This window comes from Octopus bimaculoides, chromosome 27 (genome assembly GCF_046866305.1).
Source record: "Octopus bimaculoides isolate indiv1 chromosome 27, ASM4686630v1, whole genome shotgun sequence".
Taxonomy (NCBI): domain Eukaryota; kingdom Metazoa; phylum Mollusca; class Cephalopoda; order Octopoda; family Octopodidae; genus Octopus; species Octopus bimaculoides.
The window spans coordinates 712,677-735,445 of record NC_142954.1 but is presented as its reverse complement, the minus strand read 5'-3'; the positions used below and the strand labels follow the sequence as shown (position 1 = coordinate 735,445).

The 22,769-nt window shown below is 40.3% G+C and overlaps 1 protein-coding gene across 50 annotated transcripts in view; it reads right to left on the bottom strand.

Annotated features, from left to right (window-relative positions):
• LOC106870514 (RNA-binding motif, single-stranded-interacting protein 2) overlaps positions 1-22,769 on the bottom strand; it is a 161,213-nt gene that overhangs the window by 21,849 nt on the left and 116,595 nt on the right. For all 50 annotated transcript variants that reach the window (XM_089343710.1, XM_089343703.1, XM_089343701.1 and 47 more), the window contains 3 exons: positions 13,812-13,972; positions 12,550-12,608; positions 10,604-10,695 (listed from right to left, as the gene is read on the bottom strand). In XM_089343710.1, coding sequence (XP_089199836.1) covers positions 10,604-10,695; positions 12,550-12,608; positions 13,812-13,972 — 312 coding nt within the window. The remainder of the gene's footprint in view (positions 1-10,603; positions 10,696-12,549; positions 12,609-13,811; positions 13,973-22,769) is intronic.

The window sequence follows — 22,769 nt, the reverse complement described above, 5'->3', positions numbered from 1 at the left end:
AGGGAAGTGGGAAGAGATTAAAACAAAATCTACCGTCTTCTCAAACAAAACAAAAAGAAAGAAAAATAGTTTTATGTTTTCTTTTTGATAATGTGGCAGAGATAAACTAAATCTGAAAAAAAAGCGGGTCGTAGGGGGTAACATGTTAGGGTTGACCTAGGGACTAAGTGCAACAACACTAACGGCAGCTGACGAATGAAAGAGATGCAGAAAATATAACATTAATATGACACCCATCCAGACACGCAAACGTTACTTCACATTGCGCACGCGCGCGCGTACTTACGTATGTATAAACCTCTCTCTCTCTCTCTTTCTCATATATTCTTTCGTTCTTTTGCTTGTTTCAGTCGTTAGTCTGCGGTCATGCTGGAATAACCGCCTTGAAGAATTTTAGTTGAACGAATCGACCCCAGTATTGTCTTTTGCTGAACCGCTAATGTACGGAGACATAAACACACCAACACCGGTTGTCAATCGGTAGCGAAGGATAAACACACACACACACACACTATACGGCGGGCTTCTTTCAGTTTCTGTCTACCAAATCCACCCACAACGCTTTGGTCGGCCCGAGGCTACGTGCCACGCCGGAACCATGTTATTGTGAAGCAAACTTCTTACAGCCACGCCTGCGCTTATATATAATTTTAAACAGAAATGGCTAGTAAAACAGGATAATAGTGGTTATTATTATTAAATGGCGAGCAGACAGAATCGTTACGCAGCGGACAAAAGGTTTAGCTGCATTTTTCCCCAGCTTTATGTTCTGAGTTCAAATGTTTTGAGGTCGACTTTGCTTTTCATCCTCTTGAGGTCGATAGAATAAATACCAGCCGAGTACTAAGGACTGACGCAACCGAATTCTCCCTCCAGTCAAAGTTGCTGGCCTTGTGCCAAAATTTGTAAGCATTATTACTTAGACGTCGAACAAGCAGAATCGTGAGTAGGCCGGACAAAATGCTTAGCGGTATTTCGTCCGTCTTTACATTCTGGGTTCAAATTCCGCCAAAGTCGACTTTTGCCTTTCGTGCTTTCGAGGTCCAGTAATTGACTAATACTCCCTTCCACAGAATTTTAGGCCATATGCCCCCTATAGCAAAAACACACCCACACATTATAGATATATAAATTTGAATGAAGCAATTATTATTAGGCGGAAGGAAGCGAACTGGCAGAACCGAGAATCGTTATCACACCGGACAAAATGCTCATTGGCATTTAGTGCGTCTTTATTATAGTCCGAGTCCAAATTCTGCTGCGGTCGACTTTGCCTTTCATCCTTTCGGGATAGAAAACACAAGTACCAGTCAAGTACAGGGATCGAAGTACCCTCAAAAATGTCCGACCCTGTGCCAAAATGTGAAATCATTTTTATATTATTAGGCGGTGAGCTGGCAGAATTAATTGTTCGTTCATCGGACAGAATTCCACCGAGGTCGATTTTGCCTTTCATCCTATCGGGGTTAGATGAAATAATGTACCAGACGAGTACTGGGATTGATGTAATTGTCTTATCCCTTCCAACTAAAACTGCTCTGGCCTTGTTAACAAAGTAGAAAGAATTTATATCTGAGAAACTAAAACAGGAAGTCGATACATTCGATCACTTCCTATTAAAAAAAAAAAAGTTATCAAAGATAAACGCACAAAGCCATTCTGGTTGTAGGGAAAGGACTGGTCCAAATGGGTCGACTAAGTGTACCGCAGTATATCACTCGTACTTATTAAACCACCGAGTGACCCCGCTATGTTGTTACAATATCTGCTAGAAAGAGCAGCAAACTTCCTCTCAAATCACACACAATACACAGTTTGTGCGTATAATCTTTTATTTGTCTGGGGCACCGCATCGAAGGATTTAATCGTACAAATCAAAACCAGTTTTTATTCTTTTTAGAGGCTGGCACTTATTTTATCGAGCTTTATTGCCGAACAGATAATTTACGGGGGTGTAAACAAACTAATAGCGGTTATCAAACAATAGTGGGGGTTCAAACACAAAGACACACGACGAGCTTCTTTCAGTTTCCGTCAACCAAATCCACTCACAAGGTTTGGTCAATCTGGCGGCTATAGCCGAACATACATGTTCAAAGCGACACGCAGTGAGATTGAACCCAGAACCATATGATTGGAAAGCAAATTTCTTGCCCCACGGCCACATTGTTTCAAAATATACTCATATAAGACAAGATGGTCAAAGCTGGAATTTCTTCGATCTTACGGCTACTCGACCAGAAATAATCCAGGATTAAAGAACACCTATAGGTATTCTATAATTATTAAAACACATCAACACCTGTCTCCGCTAGTCTGGAAGGAGAGGGCATTGACCGACGAGTAGGAATTCACGCTAAGAACTTCAAGAATGTAACTGCCAAGTCAAAGACGGACAAGGTCGTCATGTTTTGATAGTCATGAATTAGAAAACGAAAATTATTTGCAATTTTTCCCCTTCCAGATCTCGGTAAACTTACTAGAAGCATCGCACACGCCACACTAGATCCTAAGGTGACCATAGCCAAAGAATCTGTTCTAGTATCACATCTTGAAAACGGAAAAGTGTGGGCCGCTTTATTTATTTATTTATTTATTAAAAAATTTTTTTTCTTGTTTCAGCCCTTGGACTGCGGCCATGCTGGGGTACAGCCATCGATTCCAGTACTTAATCCATAGGTTTCTTTTGTCGAACTGCTATGTTACAGGATGTAAATAAACTAACAATGGTTGTCAGGTGGAGGTGGGATGGAGACACTAGGACATACCCACACACACACACGACGGGCTTCCTCTGAGTTTCCACCTACCAAGTCCACTCACAAGGTTCTGGTCGGCCCGAGGATGCAGTGGGACTGAACCGGAAACCAAGTAGTTGCAAAAGTGAGCTTCTCAACCAGATGACCACGCCTGCGGGTCCACCGAATCCGAGACGGTCTTCTAAAGAGTACAGGGATGGTCGGAAGGTCTTTGATCACAGTTCTGGACAAACGGGGTCAGCCTGAGGCTACACAACAACATCAACGGACTCGCAACTGTCCAGACAGAGACGGAGAGGTCAAAGAGGAGGAACGGGGGGGGGGGGGGGGGGGAAAGAAAAACGTTATCAACTTTCTCCTCTTCATCATCATACCGTTACCACGTGCAACAGCAAGAGCACAGCAGCACTATACTAATAAATATAGCTACTTCGGTAGATGCCCTACTAACCCAGATACAAGCCAGGCAGAATGACAGGAATGTCAACACCACACCTCGCCACCCCTCCGGTCTTCTCTCTCTCTCTCTCTCTCTCATTAAGAAGGCAACACACACACACGCATTGCTCTTTGGTCAAGTTGCTATGGTGAGGAGGCTATGACATTTAGCGGGTTTCCACAAGGTGGCAGCAGTGTTGCGTGGAGGGAGGGAGGCGAGGTGAGAAATTAGAATTTATTTGCCACATAACAAGTTCCCCACACTACGGCCCAACCCGTCGCCATTCCAACGAAGCAAGCTCCTCCCCCCACCCCGAGGCAAGGCTATTAAGAGAGACACATGACGCACTGTGACCTTCATGCCTTTCCCTACACCGTTCTTAAAGCAGCTGAAATATAATTCTAACAATAACGTAATTGAACCAACAATAATGGTCCTTTCTCCCGGAGGCACAATGGCTGAAATTTTGTGGCAGGGGCGAGTCGATGACATTGACCCCACTAGTGCTCAACTGGTACTTAATTAATTTATTGCCCCCCACCCACCCCCCCAAAAAATGGATGAAAGGCAAAGGTGACCTCGGCAGAATTTGAACTCGGAACGTAAAGACAAACATAATACCGCAAGCATTTTGCCTGGCATGCTAACAATACTGCCATGTTGCAGCCTTAACAATAATAATAATAATAAATGTATTGCAAAAGCCGGCATTTCTTGGAACGACAAGCATATTGCGTAAAGTACTGTTCGTCTGACTTGAGAAACAATACAAACCTCCGGTAGACACAATATCTTCAATCAACAACCTCACGATATTGTATATTGTGCGACGTCAGTAATAATAATAAGAAGAACTCAGAACGTTAGACAGACAAAATACCATTAAGCATTTTATCGGGCACGCTAAATGGTTTCTGCCAGCTCGCTGCCCGGAGTCGTGAATCAACAGAATTTGTTTGTGTGTCAGACAAAAATGTTTTGTGGTGTTTTTTCCAGTTCTTTTGGTTCTGAGCGTTTTCATCCCATCTGGGGAGCTCAATACAGTAGAGCACCAACCAAATACTGGGGTTTGTTAATAGCGACTGACCGTTCCATCTCGTCCAAGAAACAAAAAAACAAAACAAATGCTTTCGACTTTGTGCCGAGTTGGCAAACAATCACTATTCCCCTCTCTGAAACGAAATAGTGAAATGCCATGCAATTATTATTGTCGTTGGTTTATTAATAACGTTAATAAACATTCAAGCGGAAGTTTAAATGAATTACCGAGGTAATTAGTTTTAATGAAAATACTGAGATAAGCTTGTTATATTTTGGAGAAATTATTTAGTTGAGACCGTAGGGAGACTGAATCAAACACCAATACACCACTGGTATTTAGTACTTATTAAGTTGGTGAGAGTAAATGGAGGTGCTTGGCTCGGAGTGTTGGACTCATGATCGTACGATTGTGGTTTCGATTCCTGGACCGGGCAGTGCGTTGTGTTCTTGAGCAAAACACTTACGATGATGATACTGTACTTCCTTATGCTACCTATTTACAGCTAGGCAGACTGAGCACCATAGTACCCAATACCTCTCTATCGTACCTATTTACACTAATGGGGACAAAAAAGTGATATTTTATGCCCTTCTGTCTCTGTCAGTCCTTTTCACGATAGGTTCAAGGCCTTAATTTATTTTTGAGGAGGGTACTACCAGATTACACCACCCTTAGCACTGAAACTATTTCACTGACCCTGAAAGAATGAAAGGCAAAGTCCACCTCGCAACATTAGAATGGAAAACGAAATTTTTCTGCCCCTTCTCCCTCTATCAATCCTTTCTACAACAGACACAAGACCTGAAATAATTACGTGGGGAGGGGGAACAAGTGGATTACATCAACCCCAAGACTCAAGTATTTCTTTGACCCTGAAAAAATGGAAGGCAATACGCCAGAGAAACTAGGAAACCGGCCCAATGCTCGTTACGGAAATGCTGACTAGCCATAAACAACCAGAACAGGAAACCCCACCTTTTTTTTAAACAGAAATGCTGCATCTCTGAAAATTTTGCTGTTAATAAGGTTTGCTATGTGAAACCTACTCGACAATTGACTCATTTCCCTCATCACAGGCAACAGCAGCTTTATCTTGTATCCGAGAATTTAGTCTTCTTCTTTGCTGAATGCTACCATTATGGTGATGCCATTCACGACTCTGTAGATGAGTTGATGCCATGACTGCATGGTGATTGGTGGTGGAGGATGAGGCCGATTCCATCAAGCCTTTCTCTCCTCTCATTTCTTCCTTTTCTCTTTTGGTGACTCCAAAGATTTTTAAAACTGTTTCTTGTTATGATTAGAATTTCATGAACCCATTAATTCCAGCTGGATCAATTGGGGATGGTTGCTGCTGATAGAACCCAATGCAGGGCACGCTGAGGACTCTGCCCCCCCCCCCCTGAATAAACGAACAAATAAGATGAGATGTTCAGTCTGCAACCGAAAGGAGATGCATAGACCACTGTTTAGAGCAGTAGTTCTCAACCATTACCTATGGACCCATTTGACTCCCATTTTAATCCACTGAAACCTCAAAGCCATTCAATGTTTAAAAAAAATTCTATTATACTTTTATAACTAAATATTAGGAATTGTATTTTTAAAAAATTGCTAACCCTTTTGGAACCAACCCACCTGAAACTGTCTCTGGCTCCGTAGTGAAAATGTCTTGTTTTCAAAAGCTCTGAACTAAAATCTTCCACCAAACCTTAGTCACAATTTATGGAACACCAGTGTTTTTTATGTGGCACCATCGCCTGTGCCTCATGTGGCACCAGTTCCTGTGTGTTTGACATGGCACAAAAAAACAAAAAAAACAACATAAAATCCCAGCCTATTTACATCTGAGTGGTATTAAGTTATTGAGAGTTCAAAATCACCCAGCTCGCAGTGTCACAAAGGTGCCTATAAATTTGAGAAATGGTGTTGGGTCTGAGGAAAAAAATCAACTTTGGTGGAATTACCAGATTACAAAAAGAAAAAAAAAATGTAGCAAAGCATTAAGTATTGTGGAGGATCCGATTATTGTCTGAACTCGCCAGACGAGGGTGGCATGGAATACTAACACTTATTCATTTCGAGCGTGGCCGTTTTCGTGCGGGTGACACGTAAAAGCACCCACTACACTCTCTGAGTGGTTGGCGTTAGGAAGGGCATCCAGCTGTAGAAACTCTGCCAAATCAGACTGGAGCCTGGTGTTGCCATCCGGTTTCACCAGTCCTCAGTCAAATCGTCCAACCCATGCTAGCATGGAAAGCGGACGTTAAACGATGATGATGATGATGATGATGATTTCTTTTATCTACACTAGTTTTATATTTGGCTGGGAGCTACAAATACACACACGCACACATGCACACGCGCGCACACACACAAAATAGACACATACATTGAAGCTCAAGTTCAAGTGCTTTACAAACACACCTATGCACACACACACATTGCAGACGTGCATAGAGGCACATACTCATATACATTACAGGCAGCTGTACAATCGCACATTCAAACATTACTGCCCGTATGTGTGCGTGTGCGTATTAGACACACAGATATATAACATATATATATGAGAAAGAGAGAGATAGAGAATATATATATCTACATATATTTATACATAAATGTTCATCGGCTGAACATTCTGTCTTTGTCTCTCTCTATTTACATGTATATATGGATGTATATCATATATCTAGCTCAATCGGCTTTATTTGTTCATTTGCATTATCTCTCTCTCTCTCTATATATATATATGTATATATATATACACACACACATATGTATATGCATGTATACACATATACATAGAGAGAGAGAGGCACACATGCAAACACATTATAGTAGATATACACAAAATCACCCTTTCAAACACAACGTCCTACACACACACACACACAAAACCACATTCAAATGCATTACAGCTCCCCCCATACAACATACACACAGACACCCTCTTAAATGCATTACATTTCTCAACACACACACACACACATTACAGATGTTCATTCATTCATGCACAAATTACAAGCCTGCATCTCCGCACTCCACACATCCAGGCCTCACCCCCATCCTGAAAATAATTTCTTGTCTTTGAGAATATTTCTAAGGAACAGGTGTTTCAGCCCCTTTCTCAAGCACCAACTCTTTCACTGTGAAGAGGGTGCAGCTGCTCTCAACGATGGCATCAACACTAACGTGCCCAACCCCCCATCTATCTCCACTTCACCACAAATCCCCGCCCCACCCCCATGCCATGTTCTTTAGAACTGCTGTCGAGAGGTGGTGGAAGAAGTTTCTGCGTTCCATCAGAGAACCTGTAACGATGCCTCTACACAGTTACTCAACCTGCAAGAAATAGCAGCCAAATCTTTTTCTCAAAATCACATCCTAACCGTCTTACAAAATGCAGGACACACTAAATTATTGCAGTCCTAGATAAACATATGCGTATTTCTTTTCTCATTCTATTTGTTTCAGTCACTGGAATGTGGCTCTGCTGGAGCACCACCTCAGAGGGTTCAGTCGAACAAATTGACCCCAAGTGCTTATTTTTAAACCCTGTACTTATTTTATCGGCTGCTTTTGCTGAACCGCTAAGTTATGGGGACGTAAGCAAACTGACATCAGATGTCAAGCTCTGCAGGACAGACCAGTTGGCCAAAACTTTGAAGTCACTGTCAACAACAATCTTGTATGAGAATAATAGATTTGTACGCTACAAAACTATAGAGATTAAAGTAAAATTGTTTTTATTAGAACTGAACATAAAAGCAATAATTAATATGCACACACACACACACACATCTACATCGTTTCAGCCAATCAAATTCACTCACAAAGCTTTGATCAGACCGAGGTGGAAGTAGAAGACACCGGCCCAAAGTGCCATGCAGTGGGGCTGAACCTACAACCATCTGGTTGCAAAGTGAGCTTCTTAACCACACAGCCATATCTACGCAACCGATAAATATGGCCATGCTTATGTATACACCACCATAAATACCAATACACATGCACAAGCATATCATGGAGTACAGGTTACTAAACAAAAGCAACATGCAAGCTTTCAGTTTGACTCATCAATTCAATCTTATGGTTTCCTTGAAATATTCTCATTCAGATTATAGGAGGATATGGATAGAGGCCACTTCACAATGCAGTCAAGTTTAGCTCATGATAAGAAGAGCTTGTTGAAGCAGCTGAAACATAAAATACACTCACTGCTCTCTTTCATTCTGCAGTATGAACAAGGCTTTTATCACATTCATTATATATAAGTAAAACAAACAGGGCAGGCAGAAGTATATATGGCTATATTGCCCCCCCCCATCTCTCTCTCTCTCTCTCTCTCTCTCTCTCTCTCTCTCTCTCTCTCTCTATCTATCTATCTATCTATCTATCTATCTATCTATCTATCTATCTATCTATCTATCTATATCTATCTATCTATCTATCTATCTATCTATATATATATATATATATATATATATATATATATATACATACATATACATATACATATATAGATATAGATATAGATATAAAAGAAGAGCTATTTTGAAGAGATAGCTTAACTGTTAACCAATGCATAGAAATTCAGGCATATTCAAATTTCAATCAAGTACTCAAGATAATTATTATAAATTATATAATCTTAAGATCGTGTAATTTATGAGGTTATAAAAGATAAACTAATGCTTTTGTTTTATTCTGCTCTGGGATATATATTCTGCCCAATAACCGATGGGCATTTGGTGACCTTCTGCGGCTGTTTGTACATTTGTTATGTTTTTTTAACTCTTGTGTGTGTGTGTATACACACACACACATATATACATACATATATAGTTACTACTGATGAGTTAGTAATTTTCAAATGAAACTATGGTACAGTGATCTTGTTCACTGTGTGGCAGTAATCTCCCCTGTCAATATATGAAAATGTGCTTTCTGCAGCTGTAAGGGCTTTTTAGCTCTTATTTCTAGCAATGTAGGTGCTACCCTGCAGCCTCAGCCACAACTTATGACAACTAAAGTTTTCCTTTTTGGTCTTATATTGCATATAGCCACCTTCGTTATTATATATATATATACATATATATATCCAGTACCGTGTGACTGGCACTCGTGCCGGTGGCACGTAAATGCACCCATTACACTCTCAGAGTGGCTGGAATTAGGAAGGGCATCCAGCTGTAGAAACCTTGCCAGATCAGACTGGAGCTGGTGCAGCCTCCTGGCTTCCCAGACCCCAGTCGAACCGTCCAACCCATGCCAGCATGGAAAGCAGATGATGATGATACACACACACACACACATCTATCTACCTCTATATTTACACACATACACACACATCTATGCACTAAAGAAGAACCTCTCAACCCATATGTTGATGTTGTCTCTTAGACCCACAACAACATTATACAATTATTAAACTGTTTATTGACACTTGCTGGGCTTTGCAGTTGTCTCTTTCTTCCTCCAGTTTCCTGTTTGTTTTTGTTTTTTTTTTAATATACAAAGAAGACACAGCACAAATCAATAAGTCAACAGGCAATGGGCCATGTCCCTTACCATCTGCCGAGTTATGAAACAGCCACACTTGGTTGTTGTTGCATGACTGACATCGATTATGAGAGAGAGGAACATCCAGCAAGCGTCTTCCTCCTCTTCTCTCCTCGATTCCCACCAACACTCTCCCGAACAAAGACACACACACAGAGCCAAGCATATTGTACTAAACACGCACATTTGCCCAACCATGCATATAGGAAATCAAGCACACACACACGTACACAGTTAAGCACATTGTACAGAGCTAACAACACACACACACACACACACATTACCCATTCATGCATATAGAATCCCAAGCACACACAAATGCAAGCACAAACACATTTCTCTCTCTCTCTCCCACATATACACATGCACAGCCAAGCATACTGTACAAAGCTTAGCACACACATGAACAAATATACAAACACACATACATACACACAGTCAAGTACATGTACACACTCACATGGCCAAACATATTTTACAAAGCACACACATCAACACTTACATATTCAAACACACAGAGACGTAAGCACATACGCACACACTGCCAAACATTCTGCAGAGCTAAACACACATACACAGGAAGTCAAGCACACACACACACACATACATTGTACAAAGCTTAACAAAGACATATAAACACTTACTCAAACACACATAGAACCATAAGCACACACACACACACAGATAACATTCACTTTATCCCTTCCATCTAAGCAACAAAATCAGTTTGCTCTGCTCAAAGACAAAACACCTGAAAAGAGATTTAACTCAAAGAACTCCAAAAAAATATAAACGAACCTTTGCCATTTGTGCTTGAAAACCACTGGCTTGTAATTCTTGAACTGCATATTCAGCAGCTTGTGGAGTCTCAAAATCGACAAACCCGTAGCCTGAAGAATGAGAAGGAAAATATTATAGGAGTATATTGTTGAATGTTTGCTGAGGGCTTTTAGTAATCAATGAATGGGTTAATTGAACAACTGGTGCAGTGACAAAACAAAAATGCTCATCTATTATGGCCATATTTGAAGAAGCAGAGGTTTGGAAAACATTATCATGGAAAGAAGAGTGGAGGGTAGAAGAAGAACATGGGACAGGCAAAGAACGCAATGGATGGACAACATCATGAGCTGGTTGGACAAGAGGGTCCAAGCAGCTGGAGAAATTATGTTTAATCTGGAAGATTTTTGTTGTAATGTCATCTATACACTTCAGGCATACATGACATTGATGATGTGCAGTATAACTGGCTGAGTATCACACGAACATGTCTATCTTAAATGTAATACAAATCAAAATTAATGCAACAAGTCTTTTACCTCTGGCTCGTTTCAGCCATCAGGTGGCAACCACACTGGAGGAACTATCTTCAGGAATCTATAATGAATGATTGGAACCCGGTACTTATGCTTTCTTCTTTAAGCCTGGTACTCATTCTATCGGTCTCTTTTGCTGAACCACTAAGTTATGGGGGATGTAAACACACACACTGGTTGTAAAGCAGTGCTGTGGGACAAACATAGACACAAAGCCAGACAGAGAGACACAAACACATTTTCGTATATAATAAAAAATGCAAAGTGTGTCCCTGGCAATCGCACTGTAGGCGAAGAAGAGTAAAACAACAGATGGAGTGGGAGTAGGTGGCAGTGAGAGATGCTAAAGCAGGTGAACAACATTTAATGGAATGGCTGTGAGTGACAGTCAGAGGTGACTAACTGCAGGCAGACTGTAGGGGGTTCTGAATTCACCAGTATTTTAATGAAAATGGAATTAAATTTTCATCATGAATTATATTTCGCACACACACACACACACTCACAACAAAGGGCATACATGTTACATACGTGCACACATACACATCCATATGTATGAATATGCACAGATGTACATAAATAGGTATGAGTATATATATATATATATATATATATATATATATATATATATATATATATATATATACAGGGAGAGAGAGAGAGAAAGAGGGGAAAAGATATGTCTATAAAATAAATATATGTATTCATATGTACATATATGTCTATATATATGCATGTGTGTATGTATAAATATATATATACATATACATACACACACACACACACAAACATACATTATATGGGTGACATTTTCAACTGAGACGTTACAATCCTATCTGATTCTTCAAGTGCTTCAATTCTGTGTATGAACATATATTTACTAGTTTCCTGACATTTATTAATGGTTTTCTCCATTGTGCTCATGTGCCATTTTCTATCATTAATAAAGCTGTCAGCAATTTAAGCCAACATGGGTACGCTAGTGTGTGTGTGTGTATATATATATATATATATATATATATATATATATATATATATATATATATATATATATATATATATATACACTGCAAGCTTCTTTCAGTTTCTGTTTACGATATCCACTCACAACATTTTGGTTGGCCCAAGGCTAGAGTAGAAGACACTTGCCCAAGGTGTCACACAGTAGGATTGAACCTAGAGCCATGTGATTGGGAAGCAAGCTTCTTTCCACACAGCCACACTTTTAATGAGATAATCTTTGCAACTGGGACCATCTAATCATTGTATTAGAATAAACGGCATTAGAATGTACTGTAGACCCTGAAACCCTTAACAAAATCAGTGACATTGTGAAGCGGCTGACATGAGGAGGGGTTAGGGTTAGGGAGGAGGAGAGAAAGAGATGGTGAGGACATATGTATACATACACTAGTCAAAATAACTTACCTTTACATGTTGAAAGTTGACTGTCGATTATAGCCTTAGTAGAGGTAATTTTCCCATAGCTGGAAATAAAGGTAAAATTTAGTTTATTAAAATTCATTAATATAAAAAAGTTAATAAAACCAAACATTTTCTTTTTAAAATAACCAAATTTTTAAAAGAACAAAGAAACAAAGCAAAGTTAACCCTCTACAACCTGGGCCCCTGTGTCTAACTTTGCCCTGCAATGTCCAAACAAGGTTGTTTATGGAAGACCAGCAGTTGCCCATGCATACCAGCCTCCCCTCTCTATGCCAATAATGTTATTCCAGAGAAAAGAAAATGCCGATACAGCTTGGCACCAGTGATGTCTCAACTCGTTTCTACAGCTGAGTGATCTGGAGCAACGTAAAATAAAGTGTCTTGCTCAAGAACACAACACACAGCCAGGTCTGGGACCACTGAGCCATGCACCTTCACACACTGTAGGGGTGCCAATACGAATAACAATGATGATGATGATGATGACGATGATGATGATGATGAGGATACTGATCTCTAAGACTGGCAGACGTTTACAAATTTTAAGAGGGGAGGCACAGCTGATCAAATCAATGCCAGTATGAAACTGGTATCTCTTTAATTGACCCTAGAGGGATGAAAGCCAAAAGAGCTGATCCTGTCAGGTTTGAACTCAAAATGTAGAGAGATAAAAGCAGACACTGTAAGGCATTTAGCTCAGTGTTCCATTGTTTTTCTTCCTCTTCCCCACTGCCTTGATGATGATGGTGGTGGTAGTGGTGGTGCTGATATAACAGCAGGACATATGATAGTGATGACAACAACGCTAGATATATTGATGATGATGATGACGGCGATAACAATGATGCATATATTGATGGTGATGATAATGATGATGATGACAATACTGTATATATATTAATGATGTTGGTTTCAAATTCTGGTGCAAGGCCAACAATTTTGGGGGAGGGGACAAACCAATTCCATCGACGCCAGTGTTCAACAGATACTTTACTGACCCTGAAAGAACGAAAAGCAAAGTCAACCTCAGCAGAATTTGAACTCAGAATGTATTAGAGAGATGAAATGCTGCTAAGCATTTTTGCCTGCTCACTGCCTTACAATGCTGTATTTATGAATGATGCTGATGGTGATGATGTAACATGATGATGATGATGAAGGTGCTGGTGGTGGAGATAATGTTGATGACGACAGTGCTGTAGACACTGATGATGATGAGGAGGACAATGGTGGTGGCAGCTTACCTTTCACACATGGCCAGAAGATCCTTGTCAGTGGTGTGTTTGCTCAATCCGCGGATATAGAGATTTGTCTTGCTCAGCTGTTCTCCCGACTGGCTTTGGTTACTCGACTGGCTACTGCTTGTGTTTGGACTGCTGGCTGGCATCGATGTCTTTGGGTAGTTCTATAAAAAACAGCAGAATAACACAATATTTTGAAATGTCCTTAAGAAAAGCAAAAACTGGTTGTTATGTATTTCTGAGACATTTATGAGGAAAGAAACTGAAATAATGCAAAAGAAAAAAGAAAAAAAAAAGGGTAATCCAACAATTCCACACAAGACAGTGAGTAGAGAATGGTAAAGTAGGAGTTGAGGCAGGGATTTTTTAAGCCTCATACTTATTCTATTGGTCTCTTTTGCTGAACTGCTAAGTTATGGGGATGTAAATGCACCAACACACAGACACCACACACACACACACACATATATACATACATATATATACGATAGGCTTCTTTCAGTTTCTGTCTACCAAATCCACTCACAAAGCTTTGGTCGATCCAAGGCTATAGCAGAAGACACTTGCCCAAGGTGCCACACAGTGGAACTGAACCTGGAACCATGTGATTGGGAAGCAAGCTTCTTACCACACAGTAGGCAACATAATGCCAGGGCATTCAGCCATACAAAATCTGCTTTAACAAATTCTGTCAAACTTGTGCAAGCATGGAAAAGTGAATGTTAAAACAATGACAATAATACGATAATCATCCATAAAGTTCTTTATGCAAAAATGTTTTTCGTTGTGGGTAACATAAAGCCAAGTGGAGCCTCTGCAGCAGATCTTTTCCTTTCAGTTGCGATGCCCATAGGCCTCCATACAATGCACACCCTCTGGCAATCTATTCATGCAACTGGGCCACTCTCCTGTGTATAATAGGTGACGTTACCACAACCGACAGCTGATTATATCAAACTGTAGAAGGACGAATGCTAAAGTAGCAGAGCTTTATCTACAAACATAAAGAGGGATATTAAAACACAGCCGAGAGACTCCATGTTTCTTTCTCTCCCTTCCTCCAACGAATATTTATTACACCAATTGCTTTTAATAATAATTAACAAAAATCACCACAACGGCACCCAGTTCTCTGTAACGACATCCTTCCACGCTCACTGTAATAATATAACGAACCCAATTCTTTGTGTTCTAAACTTGTTTCTTTCTTTCTCAGTTTCCTTTCTTCTTTCTTTCTTTCTTTCTTTGATGTTACTCTTACAACTAAAGACTTGTTATTGTTAGAGTTGTCAGCAGTGTTAACACTAGTGGTGAAGGCGGTGGCGAAGGCAGCGGTTGATGGCGGTGGGGAATGTTACTTGTTGGAAACATAAGGAGTTTTGTAAAAAAAAGAAAGAACAGTTATAAACTTTTATGGGATAAATCCTGTCCCAGTTCCAGCAAGGAGGACAATAGTAAGACCTCCAAGGCCACCACAACGATAATAGCAACAATAATAATTTCTTTTATTAGTCACAAGGGCTTAGATGATAGGGACGTCACAAGCACAGACAATGGTGTCTGAGGATTTACATGAAGTGGGTGCGAAAAGAAATGGAGTGAAATGTAATAAGAGTGTGGCTCTGTGCTTAAGAAGCTTGCTTCCCAACCACATGGTTCTGAGTTCAGTCCCACAGCGTAGTACCTTGGGCAAGTGTCTTCTTCTATAGCTTTAGACCGACCAAAGCCTTGTGAGTGCATTTGGTAGATGGAAACTGAAAGAAGCCCATCACATATATATGTGTGTATATATCTGTCTGTGTGTGTGTGTGTGTGTGTCTTTGCCCCCCACCACTGCTTCACAACTGGTGTGTTTATGTCCCTGTAACTCAGCAGTTCAGCAAAAGTGACTGATAGAGTAAGTACTAGGCTTTAAAAAAATAAGTCCTGGGATCGATATATTTGACTAAAACCCTTTGAAGCAGTGCCCCAGCATGGCCACAGTCAAATAATGAAACAAGTAAAAGACGAAAGGAGAGGACACTACGATAACATGAATGGTGCAGTCCTCCTGATAAAAAGGTGAAACGCCAACAAGGGCCAACCAATGAACCCCACAAAGCCAGGATTACCCTGACCACCAAAGGTATGAGACCTCTCTCTTGCTTTCCAATCTACAGACACATACTCAGAGTAAGGCCATTCACTCGAACCATTTCTGCCACGGTCACCCATCTTTTCTCTCTCCAACCCTCACTTTCCTTTCCAAGTGATGAGAGCTTGACCGAAGAGGAACCGGTTCAAAGAGTGCTTGAGTCAGAAAAATGCAAGATTTTCAGGTATTTTCCAACTTCAATGGATTAGAAGACAGTAAATAACAAACCAGATATAATAATAATAATAATGGAGAAAGAAAAGCAAATTTGCTGACTGATTGATCCATCATGTCTGATTGAAGGATTGTGAAGAAAGAAGAAATTAAAAAAAAAATACAATCCTTTTGAAATTATGAGGATTTAGAATATGAGAAACTGTGAAGGTTGTGCTTGTCATAATTGGTGCATTAGGGACTGCGAGTAGAGACAAAGAGTTGAAGGAAATTGGAATGGAATGCCTTGGTGTAGAGCTTCTTCTGCAGAAAGCTTATGTCTTAGGAACAGGAACGATTATCAGAACACTTGAAAGATAATCGAAAGCTAATGGATATCTAAGGTTACAGGTAGTAATCTACTACTACTACCCACACAAATTCTATCAGGAATAAAACCAAACCTGAGTTGAGTCAAATAATGACGACAATCCTTTCTATTATAGGCACAAGGCCTGAAATTTGGGGGAATGGGACTAGTCAATTACATTGACACCAGTACGTGACTGGTATTTATTTTATTGACCCTGAAAGGATGAAAGGCAAAGTGGACCCTAGCGGAATTTGAACTCAGAACGTGAGGATGGACCAAATGCTGCTAGGTATTTTCCCCTGTGTGCTTAACGATTCTGCCAGCTCACCACCTCCAGAATAATAATAATAATAATAATAATAATAATAATAATAATAACAACTGGATATGTATTGCTGTGACTCACTGAAAAATTATTTTTGGTAACATTTAGCAACTGGGTGGGTCAGTCACATCAAGAATACTGAAGGTGGATAAGGGGAAAGAAGAAGAAGAGAGAGAAAGAAAGACAAGGGGAAAATGGAACACAGTCGCCAGAAGGAGGTGGTGACTGCAGAAGTGCATACATTCGTGTGTGCGTGTGTGTGTGTGTGTGTGTGTAACTGCTGCTAACAGCTGCTAAGATAACTGACACAGATCAAAACGTTAAGAAAAAAACGGGTGGTGGTGGTGGTGGGCAGAGGAGATATGGGGAAGGTAAGGAGGCCTCTGAAGGGTGCACAAACACATACAAATACTAGAATATGCATGTACACGCGCACAGATACACATGTACTCAGTCACACACACACGCATAAATCAGATACAGCCTAGCAAGAAATGCATACAGACATGCCAAAAGTCTGCCAGTGTAAAACCACACACACACAAGAGATAAACAATCTCACACCAACAGAAATATAATGAGGCCAGATGGATTAATATGTGTGTGTGTGTGTGTATGTATGTATGTATGTGTGCATGCATATATATGCATGTATATACAAACACATATACTCACATAAACACACACATTTTTTCCTTCTTGCTTGTTAAGTTTGAAAGAAGGGACAGTGCTTATGACCCTTTCAGGCCCTCTCAGGCTGCCAAGATTGGTGCCTAAAAGAAAGACATCAGAGCAGAAGGGAGATTCCAGACAACGGAACTTCTGGGGATGAAAGATTGGGCATAGTAATTAATGAAAGGGAATGGTGGTTGGATGCACCCCAGGGTGCTGAGAGATGGAGGTACGTGACCTGATAGCTCTGAGGAGCAGGGGCCATTATAGTAGAAATATAAAAGATAGGGAGAGGGATTAAAAAAAGCTCCTTCCTGTGTCATATAAACTCATAGGGCTGGTTTTCCAGTCTCTCTAGCATATGTATTCCCCCCTAGAAGTGACCCATTTTTTCCAGCTAAGTGGAAAGGAGCAATGTGAAATGAAGTGTTTTGCTCAAGAACACAATGCATCACTCAGTCCAGGAATTGAAACCACACTCTTATGATCTCGAGCCCAACACCTTAACCACTAAGCCATGTGCCCCCACTCAGAGAGCGGAGACAATAAATATGCTTGTAGGCTAGAGGCTGGAGTGTGTCTGTTAGTAATGGAAATTTAAAAGATGCCGACATGCATACAAGCAGTTCTTTCCCGAATGTAAGAGCAATACTTCACTGAAGGCCTCATTGGGCCTTGTAGGGCATCAGCAGTCTATCTGGCCAGCTCCTGTCATAACCGTCCAACCCATGCCTGCATAGAAGGCAGACGTTAAACGATGATGAGGTACATGTGTCTGTATACAAATACACACATGAGCATACATACATTATTACATACACATACACATGGAATGATACATCCATGCATGCAAGATATGAGAAGCCAAATGTAGGTGGGAAAAAAAAAAAATTAAAAAAAAAGAAGAATGGAAAAGAAGAAGAAGGAGGAACCAGTTTGCAAAATGGGGTCGATGGGAATGACAGACGATGAAAGTCTACTAAGGAGCTTGTATGAGTATCAACCAAAAATTGTTTCAAATCCCATCCTAATTTCTTTGGAAAAAGGAAACATTGTATAATAAAGTCAGAATTACTACTGTCGAATGAATATTAGATGGGATGGTCACCAATGGAATGTCTTCCTTCATAAGGCCTATTCAATTAAGGCTTGATATAAAACTCAACAACAACAAATGGCTTCTAAAGAAAAGTTCCTCCCAAGAGAATAGCAACATACCAATATCCAACACACACACACACCGATACAAAAGCATTTGTGTATAACGCTTGTGTGTGTGCAAAGGCCCACCTACACACACACACACGTTACTCTTTCATATACATAGGTATGGTTGTGTGGTAAGAAGCTAGCTTTCCAACCACATGGTCCCAGGTTCAGTCCCACTGCTTGGCACCTTGGGCAAGTGTCTTCTACTATAGTCTCGGACTGAACAAAACCTTGTGAGTGGATCTGGTAGGTGGAAACCGAACGAAGCTTGTTGTATGCGTGTGTGTGCGTCTGTGTGTTTGCGACCCACCCTCACTTGATAACCAGTGTTGGTGTGTTTATGTCCCCATAACTTTGAGGTTTGACAAAAAGTGACCGATAGAATAAGTATCAGGCTCTAAAAAAAAATTAAGGGTAAATTCATTTGATTAAAATCCTTCAAGATGGTGCCCCAGCATGGCCACAGTCTAATGACCGAAACAAGTAATGGGTAAAAGACACATACATAATAATAACTCCTTCAAAAATAGACAGAGGGTCTGAGATTTGTGGGGAGGGGGAGCTGGTTCCTAAATCGATCCCAGTCCTCAACTGATTTTATTTTATTGACCCTGGAAGGATAGAAGGCAAAGTCCACCTCGGCAGTATTTCAACTCAGAATGTAAAGAACAAGATGAAATGTCACAAAGTATTTTGTCCAGTGTGGTAATAATTATGTAAGAAATTTCAGCACAATGCCAGCAATGTTTTTATGGGGAGGGGATTAAAAGATTACATTGACCCCTGAGCTAGGTTAATACATATTTTATCAACCCCCCCCCCACCACCAAAGGAAGAAAGACAAAACATTTGTCCAACATGTTAACGATCCTATGGGTTTGCCACTTTAATTATTTTAATAATTAGCTGTGAGCATGCTGGGGGTACTGCTTTGAAAGGGGTCAGTTGATCGATTCAACCCGAGGTGTTTAAAGACGACACTTTGCTGAGGTGCCATGCAGGGGGACTGAACCGGAAATCATGCGGTTGTTAAGTGAGCTTCTTAATCACACAGCCATGTCTGTGCATAGAGGTATAGATGTATATCTTCATCATCATCATCGCATGTGCATGTGTGTGTGTATATATATATATACACATCTATGTACATGTATGTGTGTACATATATTATTTTAAGAAGGAAGCGGTTCAGAGTCTTTGAAGTTTTAGTTCACTTTCTCAGACAGTCGGAAGGAGGAAACCGAATCAAAAACTCAGTCACTGTCAACCTTTTCCACACTAAAATAATTGCGATACTCTACACAAATGCATTGACTGTTTCTTCAATTAAAGTTGGACTACTTATACATACATACATACATACATATATATATATATATATATATATATATATATATATATATATTATATTATATATAACTATGCACAAAAACTAAAAGCACAAATGTACACACCCACATAAAACGCTAATGTACAACAGGTTTAATAATAAATTTGTAACATCATTGTTATTATAACTTCTGCGTATCTGCACGTTACACTTACCCAACAATTCGTTTTTACATGCACACACACACACACAGAGTTTGTTTCTGCGAGTTGTGAATGAAATAGTTGTGAATGGATGTTTAAAGGGGAAGGAGGTTGAAAGTGAGACATTTCTGTACAACATGTAGGTGAAACACTGCATTATGTGTATGTACATACACATGTGTGTGTGTGCTTGTGTGTGTGTGAATGAGAGAGAGAAGCCGGCTACTTGGGCATAGATAGACATAGCAGTTGAAATGTAGAAGAAACAAACAGAACTGAAAGACAGTGAGTGAGTATGAATAAGAAACCCATGCAGACCACCCTTTAGCTGTACTTGCCTCGGCTCCCTGGGTGGCAGTTCTCCTGAATTCAATCATGGTTCATGTTGGTACATGCTTACAACACTAATAATACTAACAAAGACATAACCAATACACTACACACTCTCTCTCTCTCTCTCTTTCTATCCCTCTTTCTGGTGAGCTGTTGATTTCCTATTATTAAAAAATATATATATTGTTCCTCGTTTCATCGAAGTTCAACCAGCTTGCTATTTTATCAGTCTCTCTCTCTCTCCCCCTCTCATATATATATATATATATATACACACACACACACACACACATATATATATACATACATACATACATACAGATAGATAGATAGAGAGATGGATAGAGAGATATAGGCATATATGTACGTATATTATATATTATATTTGATAGATGTTACAGACTCAAAGGCCAAGAGTTTCGCTGATTACTATACATATGTATACAATTATATGCTTTGACTACAGCATTAGAGTGTTTTAGCTCTTATTTCTAGCAATGTAGGTATTTCTAACTCCCTAGTCATGTTTCGTGACAATTATATCAATTTTCTCTGTGTGCGTGTGTGCCAGTACTGTGGTTGATGCCAGTGCCACCTGACCGGTCCCATGCCAGTGCCACCTGACCGGTCCCATGCCAGTGCCACCTGACCGGTCCCATGCCAGTGGCACATAAAAAGCACCATTCAAGTGTGGTCGTTGCCAGTGTCGCCTGACTGGCTCCTGTGCTGGTGGCATGTAAAAAGCACCATTCAAGTGTGGTCGTTGCCAGTGTCGCCTGACTGGCTCCTGTGCTGGTGGCATGTAAAAAGCACCATTTGTGCGCGGTTGACTTCCCAACCATATGGTTCCAGGTTCAGTCCCACTGCATGCTACCTTGGGTATCTCCTACTACAGCCTCGAGCCAACCAAAGCCTTATGAGTGGATTTGGTAGACAGAAACTAGTTGATTAGTTCGTTAACCAGTAAAATGATTTTTAGAGTCCTTGATCAGAACTAATGTACTGAGAAGTTGATTATTGTGAGTGAAAACGTGATATTGATTGGAATACAAAGGAAAGAATTATTTAATTATTCATAATAAAGTAAATAAACTCTGATCGCAAGACTTCCATCACGGTCACCCTTCACTTCAGCAAGAAATCCAGTTATTGTCCCCCCCCTCCTCCGCCACTGCCACCACCACCACCAACAACAACAACAACGCTTATTTCAAGTTCTAGAACTCACGGGGATGGTTATCTGGTTTCCATGGCACCACGACCACAATAATAATAATAATAATGATAATGATTTAACGTCCGTTTTCCAAGATGGAGGGCTGCACCAGGCCCCAGAATCTGTTTTGGCATGGTTTTTGTGGCTGGATGCCCTTCCTAACACCAACCACTTACTACATGTCTAATGCCTGAAACAAGTAAAAGAGCAAAAGAAAAGTTAAAAGAAACATGCGCACACACGTGTGTGTGTGTGTGTGTGTGTGTGTATATATATATATATATATATATATATATATGTCTCAACATGCCTCACTGATTTTATCAGAAAATGTGTCTGCTGCTGTTGTTGCAGTAACTCCCCCCCTCTCTCTAGTCTACGTATTTCTATGTTACACAACAGGACACCAGAGAGACGGAGCTTTCCTACCACAGCCAGAAGTAGGCGGCCCTAGTCGTGATGTCTTCAGCACACCAATCTAATCAATACATCCTGTTTGTTGTTTGTATAGATAGTTGTGCAGCCAGTTGGTTACCTGACATCTTCCAAGACCAGCCCACGTTGATTTTGTCACATCAAAGTAACACATGTTTGAAACTTCTCTAAGGCAACAACACACAAACAAGCAAAGCCAGGCAGACAGACAGACATAGCTGTTGTCTTAGCTGTATATTTACCATATGACTAATTGAATAGAGAGAACAGGAGGAAAAGAAAAAGAGCGAAGAAGAAATTCAATAAAATGGGTTCTACAACGAATTTTGCTATCCAGGAGTAAGCATAGCTGCGTGGTTAGGAAGTCTGCTTCCCAGCCACGTGGCTTTGGGTTCAATCTCACTGCATGTAATTCGGGCTACTGCATTCTGCTCTAGCCCTGGGCCAACCAAAGCTGTGTGAGCTGATTTAGTGAACGGAAGTTCAAAGAACTCCCAGATGTTTATATATGAGGGGATGCTGAAGGTCGTCACTGGTAACAAAAGCTGGTGCCATGAAATTTGCAGTTGTGAAAGAGT